Source organism: Gigantopelta aegis, chromosome 11, assembly GCF_016097555.1.
Source record: "Gigantopelta aegis isolate Gae_Host chromosome 11, Gae_host_genome, whole genome shotgun sequence".
NCBI lineage: Eukaryota > Metazoa > Mollusca > Gastropoda > Neomphalida > Peltospiridae > Gigantopelta > Gigantopelta aegis.
In genome coordinates this window covers 33982628-34002532 of record NC_054709.1, presented here as the reverse complement: position 1 = coordinate 34002532, position 19905 = coordinate 33982628, and the positions used below count along the sequence as shown (strand labels likewise).

The 19905-nt window shown below is 40.2% G+C and overlaps 1 protein-coding gene across 1 annotated transcript in view; it reads right to left on the bottom strand.

Moving 5' to 3' along the window:
- Window positions 1-7864: 7864 nt before the first annotated feature.
- Window positions 7865-19905, bottom strand: part of LOC121385426 (homeobox protein Hox-D4a-like) — a 23461-nt gene continuing 11420 nt past the window's right edge. Inside the window, exon 2 of the mRNA XM_041516103.1 lies at window positions 7865-11189. Within this exon, the coding sequence (XP_041372037.1) occupies window positions 10885-11189 (305 nt within the window). The 3' untranslated portion in view covers window positions 7865-10884. The remainder of the gene's footprint in view (window positions 11190-19905) is intronic.

Below are 19905 nucleotides of genomic sequence, written 5' to 3'. Positions count from 1 at the left end.
AATGAATAAACACATGAATGGACAGACAAGTAAATAAATAAATAAATAAATAAATAAATAAAAGTTTGGCTGGGCCAGAAAAGGAAAAGAAAACCCCAAACAAAACACAAAAACAAAAACAAAGAAGAAAAAAAGGGAAGAAATTTAGCAAATATTAAAATAAAATAAAATAAAATAAGTATAGTAAAAATAAAGTAAAGTTAAATGAAATTAAAATAGTGAAAGTGAAAGTAAAAATAAAATAAAGTCATGTTAACTTAAGTATCGTAAAGTGGATTAATTAAAAAGGTATGAAACGAACTTGAAATATAATTTTGAAAAGTTACTAAAAATAAAATATAACGAAAATAAAACGAATATAAGATAAAATAAGATAAGATAAGATAACATAACATAACATAACATAACATAACATAACATAACATAACATAACATAACATAAGATTAAACAAAACGAAAATAAGATAAAATAAGATAAGATTAAACAAAACGAAAATAAGATAAAATAAAATAAGATAAGATAAGATAAGATAAGATAAGATAAAATAAGATAAGATAAGATAAGATAAGATTAAACAAAACGAAAATAAGATAAAATAAGATAAGATTAAACAAAACGAAACTAAGTTAAGATAAGATAAGATAAGAATAAGATAAGATAAGATAAGATAAGATTAAACAAAACGAAAATAAAGTGAAGAAACCAAACTAAACTACAGTAAAGTAAACCACACACACACACACACACATCACACACACACACACACACACACACATCACACACACACACACACACACACACACACACACACACACACACACACACACACATCACACACACTCACACATCACACACACTCACACATACACACAATCCACAGACACGGAAATAAAAAAATACATTGAATGGATACAGAAAGAACAACTCTGAAAGAACGGCACCCCGCGTGTTTAGTGGTGTTAGTTAAACTTGTGTAAACAGAAGTGTTAACACGTAAACGTTGCTGTGTAATGTTATATTACATCTCGCGGTTCGCGTGACTTTTAGACATGCCAATTAGCGTAGCTATTCCGCGCTTCTCAGTCACGTGTCGAAAGCTCGAGCCATTTCGTGAAGGAATGTCTGATGTGACAAAAAGCGAAAACGAATTCTGCTCTGGCATGTTGAAAACATCGTTGAGGGTTCGACAAAGAAAGAAACATGAGAAAAAGGGTGGCCCGTTGTTGCAGTTATGTTGTTGTATTTACTCAACAGAAACGATACGTATAAATGAATTGAAAAACAAAGAAAGAATGGGGGAAAACTGTTACTCTAACTCTCTCGTGAATGTTAGTGGCGGGCGGGACGTAGTCCAGTGGTATAGCTCTTGCTTGATGCGCGGTCGGTCTAGGATCGATCCCCGTTGATGGGCCCATTAGGCTGTTTCTCGCTTTAGCCAGTGCACCACGACTGGTATATCAAAGGCCGTGGTATGTGCTATCCGGTCTGATCCCTTGCTACTAATGGAAACGTAGCGGGTTTGCTCTCTTAGGCTATATATAAACAATCACCAAATGTTTGACATCCAATAGCAGATGATTAACAAATGAATGTGCTCTAGTGGTGTCGTTAAACGAAATAAATGTTAACTATCTGTATGTGAAGGCGTCAAGAGGTTTTGTTCTGGGCCCCGTTTCATGAAGCGATCTTAGCGCTAAGGTCACCATAAAAAAGAACAAAAAAATGTTTTATATAACGACGCACTCAACACATTTTATTTACGAAGGTCACAATAAGTGCAAAACTACTTTATTTCCAAGGCCCCATTTCAGAAAGCGATCTTAACGCTAAGATCATCTCAAGTGCAAAACTACTTTATTTCCAAGGCCCCATTTCAGAAAGCGAGCTTAACGCTAAGATCATCTCAAGTGCAAAACTACTTTATTTCCAAGGCCCCATTTCAGAAAGCGAGCTTAACGCTAAGATCATCTCAAGTGCAAAACTACTTTATTTCCAAGGCCCCATTTCAGAAAGCGAACTTAACGCTAAGATCATCTCAAGTGCAAAACTATTTTATTTCCAAGGCCCCATTTCAGAAAGCGAACTTAACGCTAAGATCATCTCAAGTGCAAAACTACTTTATTTCCAAGGTCCCATTTCAGAAAGCGATCTTAACGCGAAGATAATCTCAAGTGCAAAACTACTTTATTTCCAAGGCCCCATTTCAGAAAGCGATCTTAACGCGAAGATAATCTCAAGTGCAAAACTACTTTATTTCCGATCTAAACGCTACATTATGACCCTTATGGGCATTTGAATTGGCAAAGCAAACCCCACAGAATTGTATGAAAACATTACAATCAAAAGCAGAAAATAAACAAATCAAAACAAAATAAAGCGAAAAAAGAAGAAGAAAAAAAAGAAGAAGAAATCTGCCAGTATAAAAGTTGTGTTTAACTACACCACTAGAGCACATTGATTATTAATCATCAGCTATTGGATGTCAAACATTTGGTAATTTTGACATATAGTCTTAGAGAGGAAACCCGCTACATTTTCCATTAGTAGTGAGGGATCTGTTATATGCATCATCCCACAGACAGGATAGCACATACAACAGCCTTTGATATACCAGTCGTGCGCTGGCTGGAGGGAGAAATAGCCCAATGGGTCCACCGACAGGGATTGATCCTAAACCGACCGCGCATCAAGCGAGCGTTTTACCACTGGTCTACGTCCCGCCCCTGCATTTAGAAAGTCAGGGAGCATGCTGTTCCACGAACTGTGTTTCATGGCATGCTACAAAACGCGATTTGTTAAGATCTATTGGAGAAAATAACGTTGTTTTGGATGACATCTAATTCAGTTTGTCCGCGGAAGATGTATCAAACTATTCGCTTCAGTTACCTACGGGTCTGCAAAGAAACTCTGACAAAACTCTTCTCGCATTTCAAATACCCGATATTTGGACACAGTTTTAAACAATCAACAATACATTTAAACATAGCATATCGACTTTTATTGATTTAACCACTTGAGTTGAAAACATAACACACAGTAGAAGCTCGTATGTCAGTGCAATTACCATATGTTTGACATCCAATAGCCGATAATTACTAAACCAATGTGCTCTGGTGGTGTCGTTAAACAAAACACATTTTTAGCTATTGCTACTGCTCTGCTTCGATCTGTTTCAAACATAGGCATGTAGGCCCGATTATCTCCATCATTTTTTGCCCGAACAAATAAATATGACAGCCACCCCACACCTACCCCCCCCCCCCAAAGACACCGCCACCACCACCACCACCACCACGACCACCACCCAACTACCACCAACACCACCGACCCTGTTCCGTATGCTTTTGGTTTCCAAAACAACAAATACTTTGATTGTAATACAATGGGCAACACAAAATGTTTTGCAGCTAAGAAATAATACAAAGGTAAAATGCCATGGTATGTGCTTTCCTGTCATTGGAAAAGTACATATAAAAGATCCCTTACTACCAATGGAAACATGTAGCGGGTTTCCTCTGATAACTACGTGTTAGATTTGCCAAATCCAATACATCCAATAGCAGATTATCTGCTATAGTGGTGTCGTTAAACGGAACAAGCCTTTTTTCTTGTTATCTCCGTATTAAAGCACCTCACCAGAGGCTTTTTGTGTTTGTTTTGTTTAACGACCCCACCAGATCACACTGCTTCATGAATCTTCAGTTTAATTGAACGTCAAACATTTGATAATTTTGATATGTAGTCTTAGATATGAAACACGGTACATTTTGTTTTTCATTAGTAGCAAGGGATCGTTTATATGAACCTTCCCACAGACAGGATATCTCATACCACGGCCTTTGACACACCAGTCGTGGAGCACTGGGTAGAAGGAAAAACAGCCTACCGCCTGAGTGATTAAACCGCACCCTAGAAGGAAGCCGATACCAGGACACCTATCTTTCTTTCATTCCTTTTCCCTACCTTCCTTCCTTCCTTCCTTCCCTTCCTTCCTTCCTTCCTACCTTCTTCCTTCCTCCCTTCCTTCTGTCCTTGTCGGTGGGCCCATTGGGCTATTTCTCGTTCCAGCCAATGCACCATGACTGTTATATCAAAGGCCGTGGTATGTGCTATCCTGTCTGTGGGATGGTGCATATAAAAAATCCCTTGCTACTAACTGAAAACAATGTAGCGGGTTTCCTCTCTGTGACTGTGTCAAAATGACCATATGTTTGACATCCAATAGCCAATGATTAATAAATCAATGTTGCTCTAGTGGTGTCGTTAAATAAACCAAACTTCTTCTTCCTTCCTTCCTTCCTTCTTTCTTTAAATACGATTCATTTCTGTTTAAGTATATTAGTACCGCGATGGGGTGGGACGTAACCCAGCGGTAAAGCGCTCACTTGATACGCGGTCGGTCTAGGATCGACCCTGGTCGGTGGGCCCATAGTGCTATTTCTCGTTCCAGCCAGTGCAGCACGACTGTCATATCAGTGATCGTGGTATGTGCTATCCTGTCTGTAGGATGGTGCATATAAAAGATCCCTTGCTACCAATGGAAACATGTAGCGGGTTTCCTCTCTAGGACTATGTCGGAATTTTTAAATCTTTGACATCAATCAATGTGCTACCGTGGTGTCGTTAAATAAATCAAACTTTTACTATCGGGATGACATTTTATTATGGAGACGGTCTAGCAACTTGGAAAAAAAAAATGTGCCTAATCCACTTATTTTTCAAAAGCAATAAAGTATGTTTGAAATATGTTTTAATCAATTTCTGAGGCAGCCATGATGTCATAGTTCACGGGATCTCGTGATATCTCGCATCCAACAAAAAGCGCATGCGTACGCCGAATGACCATCGCACGTTTGCGCCGACTGTGGCGACGTAGTCCTAACTGAGCGAAATAAATTATCTAAACTACGTAGAGGAGATGCCACGAGTCACGTGCCTACTAATATAAAAATGAGATGTGACATTCTTAGTTGTTACATGCTCCGAGTGGCGCCATGCCATGTCGTTTAACGTCATCGCTTTTGTTTTTGTCCGAAATGTTTAGTTTTCACATCATGTCATGAAATAGTGGTGTTTTCCTTTTCTTTTCTTTTCTTGATCTTTGTCTTTTTTTCTCTTTTTTTTCCCCCTCTCTTTGTCTTCATAAAAAGGCTGACCAGAGTTTGTTGTCATTGTAAGGCGTTTCCGAATAACAAAGCCATTTACTATTAAAATAACATATTAAATATATTTTCTTGTTTAAATAATAAAAAAAATGTAATAATTATAAAATTAGTTGATTTGTTTATTTGTCATGTAATTTTATATCTATGTTGAAGGATCCCCGAACCTGAAGTGCCCCGGGCTCCTGCTCTGCCCCCCCCCCCCCCCACCCCTCCCCAAGGTCTAAACCCGGCTCTGACTATATATGTAAGCTTAGTCAGTAAGACATTATGATAATCACAAACATTTTAACAATGGCAGGAAACCCTGGACTGAGACAATAACTGTAGCGTAAGAAACAAAGTTTGTTTTGTTTAACGACATCACTAGAGCACATTGATTAATTAATTATCAGCTATATCCTCTATTAGAAATTAGCGAGAAAAATTAGGCAATGTTTGAATGACCGATGGCCGATGACCATAGTTGTTTGTGAATCTTCAGCTGAGATTTATGCATGCCAGCCCCTGGCATAAAAAATGTCCCCACATATGCTTAAAAAATAAACAATGATACGGATAAAAAACTAAGTTCATGAAATTGCGTTTTGTTATAACTGACCATGTGTTAAATATAGTCAGATATTTGCTCATTCTGACAGGTAGTCAACTCTACATTTTCCCTAGAACAGCGAGGGATCTTTATTATGCACTTTCCCACAGACAGGAAAGCACAGAACACGGCCTTTGTCCAGTTGTGATGCACTGGTTGGAACAAGAACCGCCCCCCCCCCCCCCCCCCCGACCCCCCACCCCCACAACCAGTTGAATGGATCCACCGAGGTCGTTCGATCCTGTAACGCAAGCACCTCAAGCGAGCACTCAATCGACTGAGCTAAATACCGCCCTCATAACAGACAGACCCCCTTCCCCGAGACCCCCCCACCCCCACCCTCAGTTTTAACTAGAACCATACGGCTAGCATGCCATATGTCGTGGTATGCGTTAGCAAGACTGTGCTAACCAACTGATTATACGTTGGCAGCGGGATGTTTCTCTCTCATTCTATAGCAGGCGCGGATTCACAGGGGAGGTTGTTGAAGAGCGCACCCCCTTCCCGAAATCCTAAGTGCAGCCAAGTTATTCTAGGCAAACTTCGAGGATGCGTATCTGTTTAATATCAAACATAAGGATCTGAACAGCGATTTGAAATCTTGCTGGGTTCTCTGTTGCAATTCTTTCCTCTCTCTCTAGTTCCGAACTAGAGGTCAGCCATTTTTTCATCATATCACGAATAATTGGTTTAACGCTGTTTCGTTATATTCCGTCTGTCTACGTAAATATATTTTCATTCGGCCTTCAAAGAGCTGAACGTTTCTATGATCAACCCTCTTAACCATGTACTAGCAATAGCAGCTAGTATGTGGTTTTTATTAGCGTGTGCGTGTGTGTGTGTGTGGGGGGGGGGGGGGGGTGTCAAACTCTATTTGGGCGGGACCTAGCCCAGTGGTAAAGCGTACGCCTGATGCGCGGTCGATCTACAATCGATCCCCGTCAGTGTACCCATTGGACTATTTCTCGTTCTAGCCAGTGCACCATGCCTGGTATATCGAAGTACGTGGTATGTACTTTCCTGTCTGTGGGAAAGTGCATACCAAATATCCATTTTTGCCAATGGAAAAATGTAGCGGGTTTCCTCTCTAAGACTATAGCTACAAAATGTTTGACATCCAATAGCCGATGCTTAATGAATCAATGTAATCCAGTGGTGTCGTTAAACAAAACAGAATTTTCACTGTGCAGTCTATTGGTACTTGTATATAGTTCAGAATATATTGTTCATGATAAAAAAAACCCTCTAAAATATTTTAATTAAATGAATTTGCTTTTTGTATGCTTTAAAAAAAAAAAAAAAAAAATTATTTTTTAAAAATAAAATCAATGTGAATACCAATTTTTACTGAGGGCTACCATATTTGATTACCCACCACTGAATACCGTTAGGGTCAAGGCCTTTAGCTACAATATGACAACCTCAACTAAGTAGAGAGTGTAACATAGAAGGAAAAACAAATATTGTTAGTTGAAACGAAAAAACAACAACAACAAATCAGTTGAATGGATCCACCGAGGTGGTTCTATCCTGCGACGCAAACACTTCAGGCAAGCGTTCAACCCACTGAGCTAAATCTCGCTCTACTCCACCACCCACCCACCCACCCCCCACCCCCACCTCGAATCACTGCAAGTGAATATGTGAACCACAATTAGGAACATTAGTAAACCGTGATGAATGACCTCTCACCCGGAAGTGAATTGTGTAGAGAGAGAGTGAGGGACGTAGCCTTGTGATAAAGCATTCTACCTGATGCGCGGTCGGTCTGCGATCGATCCCCATCGCTATGTACAATTGGGCTTTTTCTCGTTATGACCAGTGCACCACGGCTGGTAAATCAAAGGCCGTGGTATGTGCTTCCCTGTCTGTGGGGAAAGTGCATATAAATGATCCCTTGCTGCATTAAGACAAATGTAGCGGGTTTCCTCTTCATGTCGGAATTACTAAATGTTTGACATCCAATAGCCGATGATTAATAAATCAATGTGCTCTAGTGGTGTCGTTAAACAAAACGATCTTTAACTTTAACTTTGTTCTTCTTTTATGAATTGAGAGTGCATACATTGTTGGTACATGTATACTGTTGAACAAAAGACAAACACAGAGTTGGATATCTCCCATGACGTTTGTTTCAAAACACAATAAACACAGACGGACACAACATAAATAGTTGAATGATTTATGAATGACAAGTAAACAAAGATGACGTGTGTAAATAACATCATGACATGAGATACAAAATGGTTGAGCATTTTAAAGGCGTGGTTTTACGTCGACGTCACCCGCGACGGTTAATGTAACAACTTTAAAGATGGCGTTGTATACCAGTGAATGGTATATCGATGCTAAAAATAAAAAATAAAATAAAATAAAAAATATAAAAAAAAACGGGGGAGGGCAGGGAGCAGGACAAATAAAAAAATAAAAATAAAATAAATATATAAAACCACTAAGACAAGCGTTTAGCTATTTCAAGCACGGCGGAACAGGGGGCGGCGGGGAGTGGGGGATCCAACCCCTCTGAATAATTCTGAATAATAATAAAAAATATATTGGCAGTAAATCTTAAGGCAGAGATTAATTATACTTGTAGAATGCAGGAAATTGCATTTCAAGACGTCTAGTTTTAAAAAATTTACGAATTCCCTAGAAACTTTGCTCTGCACCCGTATCTCATTCAGCGCCCCCCCCCCCCACCCTCCTCCTCCATGTCTACTTGCTTCCGCCGTGCCTGGATTTGGTAAATGTCCCTAAATAAAATGTAACTCATGACTTTCAAAATTAAATTAGACATTGGATTTAAAGTAAAAGGATATTTTAAATTCAAAATGAAATGTACAACTGTCATAACATAAAAGGTAGCTTTTATTTTAAAGTACATGTACAATGCATTAGTACTGAGGCCTAGATTTTCGATACTGTCGTAGAGCTACGATATCGTAAAACCGCCGTGGATTATGACGTCACTATGGCATGTGCTGTATTGACGTCACAACCTATGACGCATTTACGATCTCGTAGCGCTAAAATGGTTTCGAAAATATGGGCACAGATTTTCGAAGCTATATTACCGCTACGATATTGTAAAACCGTCGTGGACTATGACGTCATGATGGCGTATGTTGTAGTGACGTCATAGCTCACGACGGTTTTATGATATCTTAGGGATAATGCTAGTCCCAGACTATCAACTGTCACGACGGAGTTGGCCAACACAATAGTTGCGTTGTATTTCCCCCCACTCCCAACTTAACAGTGCGGTCAAACTAACAACTAGTCAATCGTAGGAGTTGCGACTGACGAGAATCGAGTTGTAATAGTGATCAGACTAGCATCTGGACAGTCGTAGAAGTCGGGAGATCGGCGAGTTGGCAAACTTCGTCGTGACAGTTGGTAGTCTGATACTAGCATTAGGTTGCTTCGAAAATCTGTAGACAGACAGCTAAACATTTATGCCTCAGTATGTCCGGATTGGTCGTGCATCATTCAGAGCCCTGCTTGTTGGATGTTTTTTTTTCCCCGATCCGATTCTACTAGTAGATCGATAGTTCTGTTGTCCTGGTTTGTGTTTTCACATGTAAGGATAGGGAATAGGGCTAGAACGTATTTAATATTAAAAACTGTAAATCCCCGACGACCAAACTGTACTAAGTCTACAATTCACTAACTTGTCTTCATAATATTGACCCCATGGGTACGGTAGTTGTCAACGGACAGTACCTCCTAAATCCACAAAATAGCAAGCACATAAATATTGTTTTTGGTATTTTTCACAGAACATATTCTGACATAGAAATTGTATTCAGATGGATGAAAAAATAAATAGTTGTGTGCAACCTTTAGCAACGTATCTGTTCAACTGAACACGCACTTCTCGGTACGCAGAGGTCAACATGCTGTTCTCAGTGTAACGTATTCTAGTTCCTTAGTCTGTTAACATGTATGCGCTTCTAGAATTCTGGATGTACTACCTTCGGAATCACGGCATGGATAGACAGTTAGGTAGCCGAGGCGTATACCCAGAACGGATATAAGAAAATAAAAAGAAGGAATAAACCGAAATAAATAATTGTAGTCTTCAGCACGTTACTCTCTAGGCCATGTATGCTAAAACTGCAACCTTGGATAATAGGAGTGTGCAATGAAATCCAAGGCATATAATCAATGAACAACAGTCTCGGATCCAGAAAATCCATTGGATTCTCCAACGTAAAAAAACCCCCAAACAAATGAAAAACCTAAAATGAAATAAAAATATAACTGTCGCAAAATTAAGGGGACCCCCTTAGTAGATTCGCCACTGAACGGGTTCAATACGAACTGCTGTACCCTGGCATCATCTTCCACAAAAAGGTCTACAAATTCGTACTGTCGATTTAACCTTGGTAGATTAAAACAAATTCCAAGAATAAACAAAAATGGGTCGTCCATACATATTGGACGAAACTTCCACGAATAGCATTTTCATGTTCAACCAACCCTGCTCCGTGCTTGGCTTTTATCGATTCAAGTTTTGGTTACAAAACGTGCAACGTACGTAACATACTAATATTGCAGTAGGATTGTTATTCTTCCACTGTCGACGATGATTCTTGTGGTTTTAACAGTGGTAGTGGTGATGGCATCTTTGTGTTTTCTCTACCTGCTCGTTTTGAGGAAACTCGACTTTATCTGTTACATAAATACATGCACTACTAACCCTGATTTCTATGACGTCATAACAGTAGTACGTCGTACAGTAATACGTCATAACAACAGTACGTCATAACAGCAGTACGTAGTATGTCATGCGTCAAAATTACGCTACGTCATAACACTTGCGTCAAATTACTTTACATTGTAACGCTAATGTGTCATAATGTTATAACATCATAACACTGTTTTCGTAATTTTTAGCGACAGCTTCTGAAGGCTGTTGTGCCAAACACCACGTGGTATTGTCGTAAAACCATGGACGGAGGGTGTGTTTCTAATCTGTGACTGTGACTAGTCTTAGAGCATAGTATTGGGCCTATGCCAACATCTCGGCATAACCACTGCATAAAGTATGACGCAATTAAAAACCTAGGTGACGTCACCCCCACCATCTAGCAATAAATCACACCTTTTTTAGTTGGCTATTCCTTTCACAATATTGTCAAATCTGTGTGCGAAAGTTCAAGGCCGTTGCCTGTGTCAATTCCTCCATCCAACATCCGGGTTTTCGTATTCGGCATTTTGTGTTCCTTTTTCCACTTCATTCTGCGATTCTGGAACCAGATTTTGATTTGTCTTTCGGACAACACTAGCGTGTGAGCAATCTCGATGCGCCTGCGTCGTGTCAAATACCGGTTGAAATGAAACTCCTTTTCCAGTTCCAGAATCTGATGTCTCGTATAGGCAGTGCGGTTCCGTTTAGACTCTGGCATCAAGGAAGAACTGTCACTGCTACCTGGGGAAATAAAGAGAGATAACATACAGTATGACGTTGACGTCTAAGAAGAAGTTTGTTTTGTTTTACGACACCACTAGAGCACATGGATGTATTAATCATCGGCTATTGGATGTCAAACATTGATTAATTTTGACATATAGTCTCAGAGAGGAAACCCAGTACATTGTTCCATTAGTAGTTAGTGATCTTTTATATGCAGCATCCCGCATACAGGATAGCACATACCATAGCCTTTGATAAACCAGTCATGGTGCACTGGCTGGAACGAGAAATAGCCTAATTTGTCCCACCGATGGGGATCGATCCTAGACCGATCGCGCGCATCAGGCGAATGCTTTACCATTGGGATACGTTCCGCCCCTTGACGTTTAAGAAGTCCTAGCTACCTAATGTCATATTTCTATATGAGCACAACCAGTATCTATACAAACAACAACAAAAAAACCCACGTTTGTACCAACAAGCCAGCAGTATCGATAAGATGCATGCCAGCGTGTTTATTTCAGTACAATGATAACAGAATATGCAAAGAGATCTTTCTTAAACGAAGCGAACGCCCAGGAAAAACTAGGAACCATACTTTACATTAAAAAACGGACAAAACTCTCTGGAAGGAAGGAAATGTTTTATTTAACGAAGCACTCGACACATTTTATTTACGGTTATATGGCGTCGGACATATCGTTAAGGACCACACATATATTGAGGGAGGAAACCCGCTGTCGCCACGCAATGGGCTACTCTTTCCGATTAGCAGCAAGGGATCTTTTTTATATGCACCATCCCATACACAGGATAGCACATACCACGGCCTTTGATGTACCAGTCGTGGTGCACTGGCTGGAGCGAAAAATAGCCCAATAGGCCCACAGACGGGGATCGATCCCAAACCAACCGCATATTAAGCAAGCGCTTTACCACTCAGCTACGTCTCGCCCCCCCCCCCCCCCCCCCCCCCCCCAAAAAAAAAAAAAAAAAAAAAAAAACAATCTCTGGAAACCTGTATCTGAAGGCAAATGTCACCGTCTCCAGGAGAATGCCAGACCACATTCTTATGCAAAATACAAACAAAATGAATCCTAGATTAATAAGTTTGCTGTCATAGCAAAATGAAATGTCTGTAAAAATGAAATATTTTGCACTTGTCTGCGAACTTATACACGTGCAATACTATTTCTTACACACCCGTTGGTGCGAACACCATGCGTTATAAATGATAACACATACCCTGTTTACACGTGTACCTGTGTTAACAATTTCAAGACATATGACTGGCTGCTCCTAGGTGATGACCAGGTCACAAATGTCATACATTCAATGAAATACAACACGGTGGAAATGGATTACCTTGTGACGTTTAGTTAATCTGACAGTCATGTGTCTGTGACGCGAAAGTCAGCTACAAGTGCAAAAGGTTGTAAATATCTTTTAGTCGAAAAAAGATGTTACAATTTGTTTGAAACCTGGTTTTTGAGGATATGTAAGAAACAGAATAATATATTCGTGTCCGTTAAATACCATTTATCTCACAACTCCTTGTTTAAAAACGTATCAAACTCGTTTTCGCTCGTTAGGTACAATTTAAAACAACTCGTTGTGATATAAATGGTATCTAACGGCCACTGATGTATTATTATCTATATCTATTGTTACAACTAAAATACGAATGGTCAGCCAATGACCAAGTGCTCCAAGCAAAAGAATGCTAAGACAAATATGTCCCGCTATACTACGAAACGCGGGAAATAAAAAAATATTGGAGGCAAGGCCGGATTTAAACCTTGGGGGTCCCGGGGCAGGGGTCCGGGGCACTCCAGGTTCGGGGGACCCTCAACATAGAAATTAAATTACATAACAAATAAAAAATTTACATTTTTTTAATAAAGGAAGTCCTTAGTCTGGGGGGCCCCTCTGACAGGGGAGCCCGGGGCAATTGCCCCCTTATAAATCCAGCAATGGCCGTAGGCTTGCCTGGTCAAAAATATATGATAGGGAAGGTTGGTGCATTTAAATAAATAAACGCGGACGGGACCTAGCCCAGTGGTAAAGCGCTTTCCCGAGGAGCAGTCGGTCTAGGATCGATCCCCGTTGGTGACCCATTGGGCGTTCTTGTTCCAGCCAGTTCAATAGTCGATTATTAAAACTCTATGTGCTCTAGCGGTATCCTTAAAGAAAATCAACGTTTTGAAATAAGTAACCAATAATTTTGTTTGTTTGTTTTGTTTAACGTCACCACTAGAGCACATGGATGTATTAATCATTGGCTATTGGATGTCAGACATATGGTAATTGAGACAGTCTTAGAAAGGGAATCCATCAGTAACAAGAGATCTTTTAAATGCACTATCCCAACAGACACGATAGCTGTGACGGTACATGCGCTTAATTTTTGTTTTCGCCTGTGGCGATATTAATTGTTTTAGAAGGCCGTGTGCAGTTCCAAATTGCACTTAGCCAGGTGGGGATTGTACTTAGCCAGGTGGGCAACTTGTTACGTAATACTTCTCCTAGATCGGTACGCCTAATACACACCCAGAGCAGGTGTGGAGGCCATGTGGCTAGTAGTTACGTAATATCTCCGGTAGTGCTGTTTATGGCCAGGGGATTGCTCGCGGAATGGCGACAGCCAGTCTGACGATCAGAGAAAATATACCGACTCTGGGAGAGGTGGAATATCAGATGATAGGGGGAGGACCGCCTTGTACCCCCAGGCGATTTTCTGATTTTTGAATAAATAGCTAGGGTTTAGAGATATCTAGGAGAAGCAAAAAGGACGGCTCCCAGGGAACGTTGTCCGTTTGGACTTTGGTAAATATATATATTATTTCTGCTCTGTTGTATAACCTTGATGTGATTGATGTGACTTTTAAATATTTTAATACTGTATTATACCAATATTCTTTAGACAGTGTCTTCAGTCATCTGACGAAGTAAATCGTAGACTTTTTGTTCTAAATTTATACGAGTATTTGGTAATATAAAGCTTAGCCAGTCATCCTAGAAGACCTAGGTAAACTGTAGGTTATTGTCTTTATTGTGATAGGTACCAGTATTAATTCTGTGTTACAAGGTTACTGAATGAGTAGTTAAGGGTTAATTAAAAATTAACCAGTTAGGAATAGTGTTGTAATTCCTTTATTAATTAAGTTCTCCTGGCAGCGTTTCTCAATTATCACACGTTATTGAACGAGTAGTAAGGGTTAATTAAAAATTAACCAGTTAGGAATAGTGTTGTAATTCCTTTATTAATTAAGTTCCCCTAGAAGCGTTTCTCAATTATCACACGTGTGGGTGTTGTGTCACGGTGAAGTGATTAGCATATTGTGTAAACTAGACACCTAGAGATTAACTAATTAAGTGATCAGTTCTGGGTTGTTATTATTGTTGTTATTAATTTACTACTGCGGCTGTACATTTGTCAGCGCAGGTTAATACAGATTCCAAAGTGTATTGTGTTTTTGTTGTGTTTTCTAGTGAACTAAACGTGCTATATTACATATACTTTATAAGATCGTATCTCTGATCATACCTAGAGACGAGCCAACGCGGGTATATACTGCCTGTTACAGAGAGATCTAATAGATTACAGTTAGGAGAGATATTTGGATAATCGTGTTTTATTCAGTTATGGGTATTATAGAATCCCCGTGACAATACCAAAGCCTTTAATATACCAATCGTGGTGCACTGGCAGCAAAAACCAACCCTGCCCCCCCCAAAAAAAAGAAGAGAACCCCCCCCCCCCGAAAAAAAAAAAAAAAAAAAAAACCCCAACCCACCGACGGTGATCGATCCTAGACCGACTGCGCACCAAACGAAGGCTAATTTACCACTGGGCGACATTCCGCCCCGTGAATTAAATGCTACCCCTCCCTTCCACTCTCGCTAGATACGGCCCTGCAGACACACATGTTTATCCATGTTACAAGCCGACACGCCACACACCTGCACTATCTGCATAGAAAACTGTCAACACTGTACTCAGTCTGGAACTGTCTCGAAGTGGAGCCAGAAATTCCAACCCCGAGCAAATAGGTAGTGACGGAATATTTTAGACATCTTTAGTGTCATATTGGCGGAGTCTCGCAGCGAATACTCACTGAACGTCGACAGTCTCTCTCTGTGTTTAAAACAAGATAAACGCACGGCACAGTAATCTGCAAAGGAGTCGGTTTTGACGCATCTAGAAGGGTGGGCAAGATTTTATAATGGGGGGGGGGTGGGTGGGTGGGGGGGGGACCACTATTGGGGCGCAACCCACACTATGTATGTATGATTTTCTATAAAATGAATAGTTAAAAAAATACTTATGGGGGGGGGTGGGGGAGGCGATGTCAGTCGTGCCTCCCTCACCCTCGCTACGCCACTGGGGGGGGGGGGGGGGGGGGGTTGCAGGTGTTCTCTGATCGCCCTCCAGTTTGAAGTTCCCTTTTTAATGATTTATCCCTCCCCCGTTCCTTTTGGAAGATCGACTTCTTTTTCCTTCGGCAATCTCAAATCGCCCTCCCCCCCCCCCCCCCCCTTAAAATCGTGTGGTCTCTCCCCTTTACAAAATATATATCATGAGTGGGTGGGGTGGGGGAGGGAGGGGTGGTGGTGGTAATCCGGAATTCTCTTCTTAACCGTTTAAGGAGTTTTAGACTATTAACTACTCAGTTGTCCCCCCCCCCCCCCCCCCCACTCCCCTTCCCAAATAAAAAGTCTAGCTACGGCCATGGTAGCTAGCTAACATTTGTTCGTCGACGATTGCCGAGGTCCGCTCTATCCCTCCACTAAAACATATCAATAAGCGGAGGGTTAGAAGTTGTTAGAGCTACGATTTATATTGCTTGTTTGGAATTCTAGACGTTTTCTACAGCTACGATTTATAGTGCTTGTTTCGTTGGTTTCTGTGATTCAATTAGTTATTAAGTAAATTAATTTACATTTAACTACACCCTCCTAATTATGCTAGGTACGGTCCTGGCGGTAAAATTATACACACAAATGTAAATACAACTGTCAAAAATTCCGCTGTAACCTTTGGCGCCAGAATCTCACAGACGTGAACCTAGAAGTCTCTTCTTTTATGTTTTCCTCCATTAGCCGCGCGCACCTACCTTCGCAGCAAGGAGTAAATAACGACTGGTTTTTTACGACTTTCGAAGCCGACCATAGCCGTTATTATGGCAGTTTTATGTTCCACTGATGTCCGGGACAATATCACGCTTGCTATGAGAGGTAAAACGTCGTTGACATTAATGATTAAAGCTCATGGCTTTTGTTTGATGTAAAATAAAACAGAAAAAAAGAAGAAGAAATATTTGTTTAACGATAACTCAGTATTTTCGAAACTTTTGTTTACTGTACACTTACCAGTGGCGGATCCAGAAAATCCATTTACGGGGTGGGGGGGGGGGGGGGGGTAATGATATGAGGCGGAATGCCAATGGAACTTTGGGGAAGTTTGGAGGGGGTCGTAAAAAGAAAGAAAATTAATATATAATAAAATTATAATTGTCGCAAAATTTAGGGGGAAAGCCAGGGTCCTGCCCCCCCCCCCCCAACCACCCCTAGATCCGTCTCTGCTTACGACTCGTGTTGCGAATCGGTTGGAATTTCATCATCGATCATCGATTAATTATTATCGGTTTGCACCAACGAATCAATTTCGATGACGTAATCGACTAGAATTACATGAATTTAATAATTAAAAAATGAATTAAAAAGAAAAAAGTGTCGAGTTCACCTGGTTCACACCTTGCAACCGGCCTCGGTGGTGTCGTGGTTAAGCCATCGGACATATGGCTGGTAGGTACAAGGTTCGCAACAAGGTGCCGGCTCTCACCCATAGCGAGTTTTAACGACTCAGTGGGTAGGTGTAAGACCACTACATCCTCTTCTCTCTCACAAACAACTAACAACTAACTCACTGTCATGAACAGACAGCATGAATATACCTTCCCAATCGCTAATTTCAAATTCATTAAAAAATATATAAAGGTAAAAGTAGCGATTTGGAAGATTATATATATATATATATATATAGATATATATATATATAGAGGAGGAGAGAGAGAGAGAGAGAGAGAGAGAGAGAGAGAGAGAGAGAGAGAGAGAGAGAGAGAGAGAGAGAGAGAGAGAGAGAGGAGAGAGAGAGAGACGAGAAGAGAGAGAGAGAGATATAGAGGATAGAGAGAGAATATATATAATATATATATATATATATATATATATATATATATATATATATATATATACCTGAAAACAATCACCAGCATATTGACATCAATTATATCTTCTGAACCAGGAGGAACCACTGGAGTTTAAAATCTTCCATACAATCGATTTAAATAAATGGATTTTTATAATCGATCAAACAATTGGTAGGTTCAAACCGATCAACACTTTGAGAAGATGTTCCCTACTAAAAATAAATTTTATTCATCTCCACGACTGGTATATCAAAGGCCGTGGTATGTGCTATTCTCTCTGTGGGATGGTGCATGTAAAAGATCCCTTGCTATTAATGAAAAAAAACGTGTAGCGGGTTTCCTCTCTAAGACTCTAGGTTGACATCCTATAGTCGATGATTAATAAATCAATGTGCTCTGGTGGTGTCGTTAGACAAAACAAACTAACTTTTATGCATCTACTAAACACTGATGTTTTGGCGGAACTTAGCATATTTTCCAGATGGGTGCATATTCATTCATAGCACCCAACCCTTAAACCGCGTCAGTACAACATTATTAAGATATTCATTATTCTATTTAAATATTATATTATAATTAAATATTTCTTTAAAAAAAAGAACAAAAAAGAAAAATATTATTATATAATATTGAAAGCTGCAATATGGAATACATCGAACACGTATTCATTCATTCATTTCATTTTATTTCCGGCTTATATCCAATTAATGTTCAAGCACGCTGCCCTGGACACACACCTCAGCTATCGGGGCTGTCTATCCAGGACAGTGGTTAATGGTTAATTGTTAGTGAGAGATATGTCGGTGTAGTGGTCTTACATCCACCCACAGAGTCGTTAAAACTCGCTCTGGGTGGGGGGCCGGTACAGGGCTGCGAACCCAGTACCTACCAGCCTTATAACCGATGGCTTAACCACGACGCAACCGAGGCCGAAGACCACGTAATGATGATTCACTCATTTCTAATGCGTGTGGGTATACATTGTTTCCTATTGATACCTATCAATAATTAATGTACCCTATCTCTTGCTATAACGTGTTATTCCGTGTATTATATCGCATTACTGACAATACATAATTTCCCATGCGTCAGTGTAAAACCCGTTTTGTGAAACGACCCTGGGTGATGATCGCGTGATCATTAATATGTAATTGTATTCATCAGTATTATTTGACACTAGTTTCGTGGAGGGGTCGTTTTGTGTGTTTATGTTTTTTTCATATGATTCAAATATGAAAATAAATGGTTGATTGATAGATTGATTAATTGCATGAATAATTAAAATTCATCAATAAATATGACTTTTAGTGTAAAAAAAAACCCCATTATAGAGAATACTACGTGAGTGGCCGCTGGATACCATATGTCTTGAAACAAATTGTTTTAAAACGCATCTAACGTGGAAAAGCGAGTGGGATATGTATTTAGAGGACGAGATGTAATATAAATGGTATCTAACGGACACTTAAAGTTAAAGTTTGTTTTGTTTAACGAATCCACTAGAGCACAAATACAAAATCCCTCTCTGGTCTACGTTCGTCTCTAGTTGGTAACCATTCATTTCGACTTATTTTAGTGTTTATAGACAGACAGACAGACAGACAGACACAGAGAGAGAGACACAGCGAGAGAGACAGAGACAGACAGAGAGAGAGACAGAGAGAGAGACAGAGAGAGAGGTAAATACTGGTAGAGAGACAGATAGACAGAAAAAGTCAAGAGACAGAGTTAAAGTTTTTTTTTTTTTAACGACACCACTAGAGCACATTCATCATAGGCTATTAATGTCAAACATTAACAGCAAGGGATCTTTTATATGCACCATTCCACAAACAGGATAGCAAACATTAGCAAACCGACCGAGCATCCAAGTAGGCCAACTGAGCGGGATCTTCCCAAACCGGTTACGAGGATCCAAGTGAGCGAGACCACTGGGTTACGAGAGAGAGAGAGAGAGAGAGAGAGAGAGAGAGAGAGAGAGAGAGAGAGAGAGAGAGAGAGAGAGAGAGAGAGAGAGAGAGAGAGAGAGAGAGAGAGAGAGAGAGAGAGAGACAGAGAGAGAGAGAGAGAGAGAGAGAGAGAGAGAGAGACACAGAGAGAGAGACACAGAGAGAGAGGGGCAGATAGACAGAGGCAAAGTGAGAGTGACCGGAGTAGAGGGAGAGACCGGGAGAGTGAGATAGGGACAGAATGAGACACACACACACACACACAAGCACAGAGACACACATACACACACACATACACACACACACACGCGCACACGCGCACACACATACAGAGAAACACGGCACATACACACACACAGACACATATGACGCACACACACACACCGGGAGAGCACATACACACACACACACACAGGGACACACATGCACACACGCACACGCACACACACACACACATACACACACACACACGCACTACACACATACATTATATATATAATATATATATATATATATATATATATATATACATATATATATCAGAGATGGGGTAATCGTAATCAGTAATCG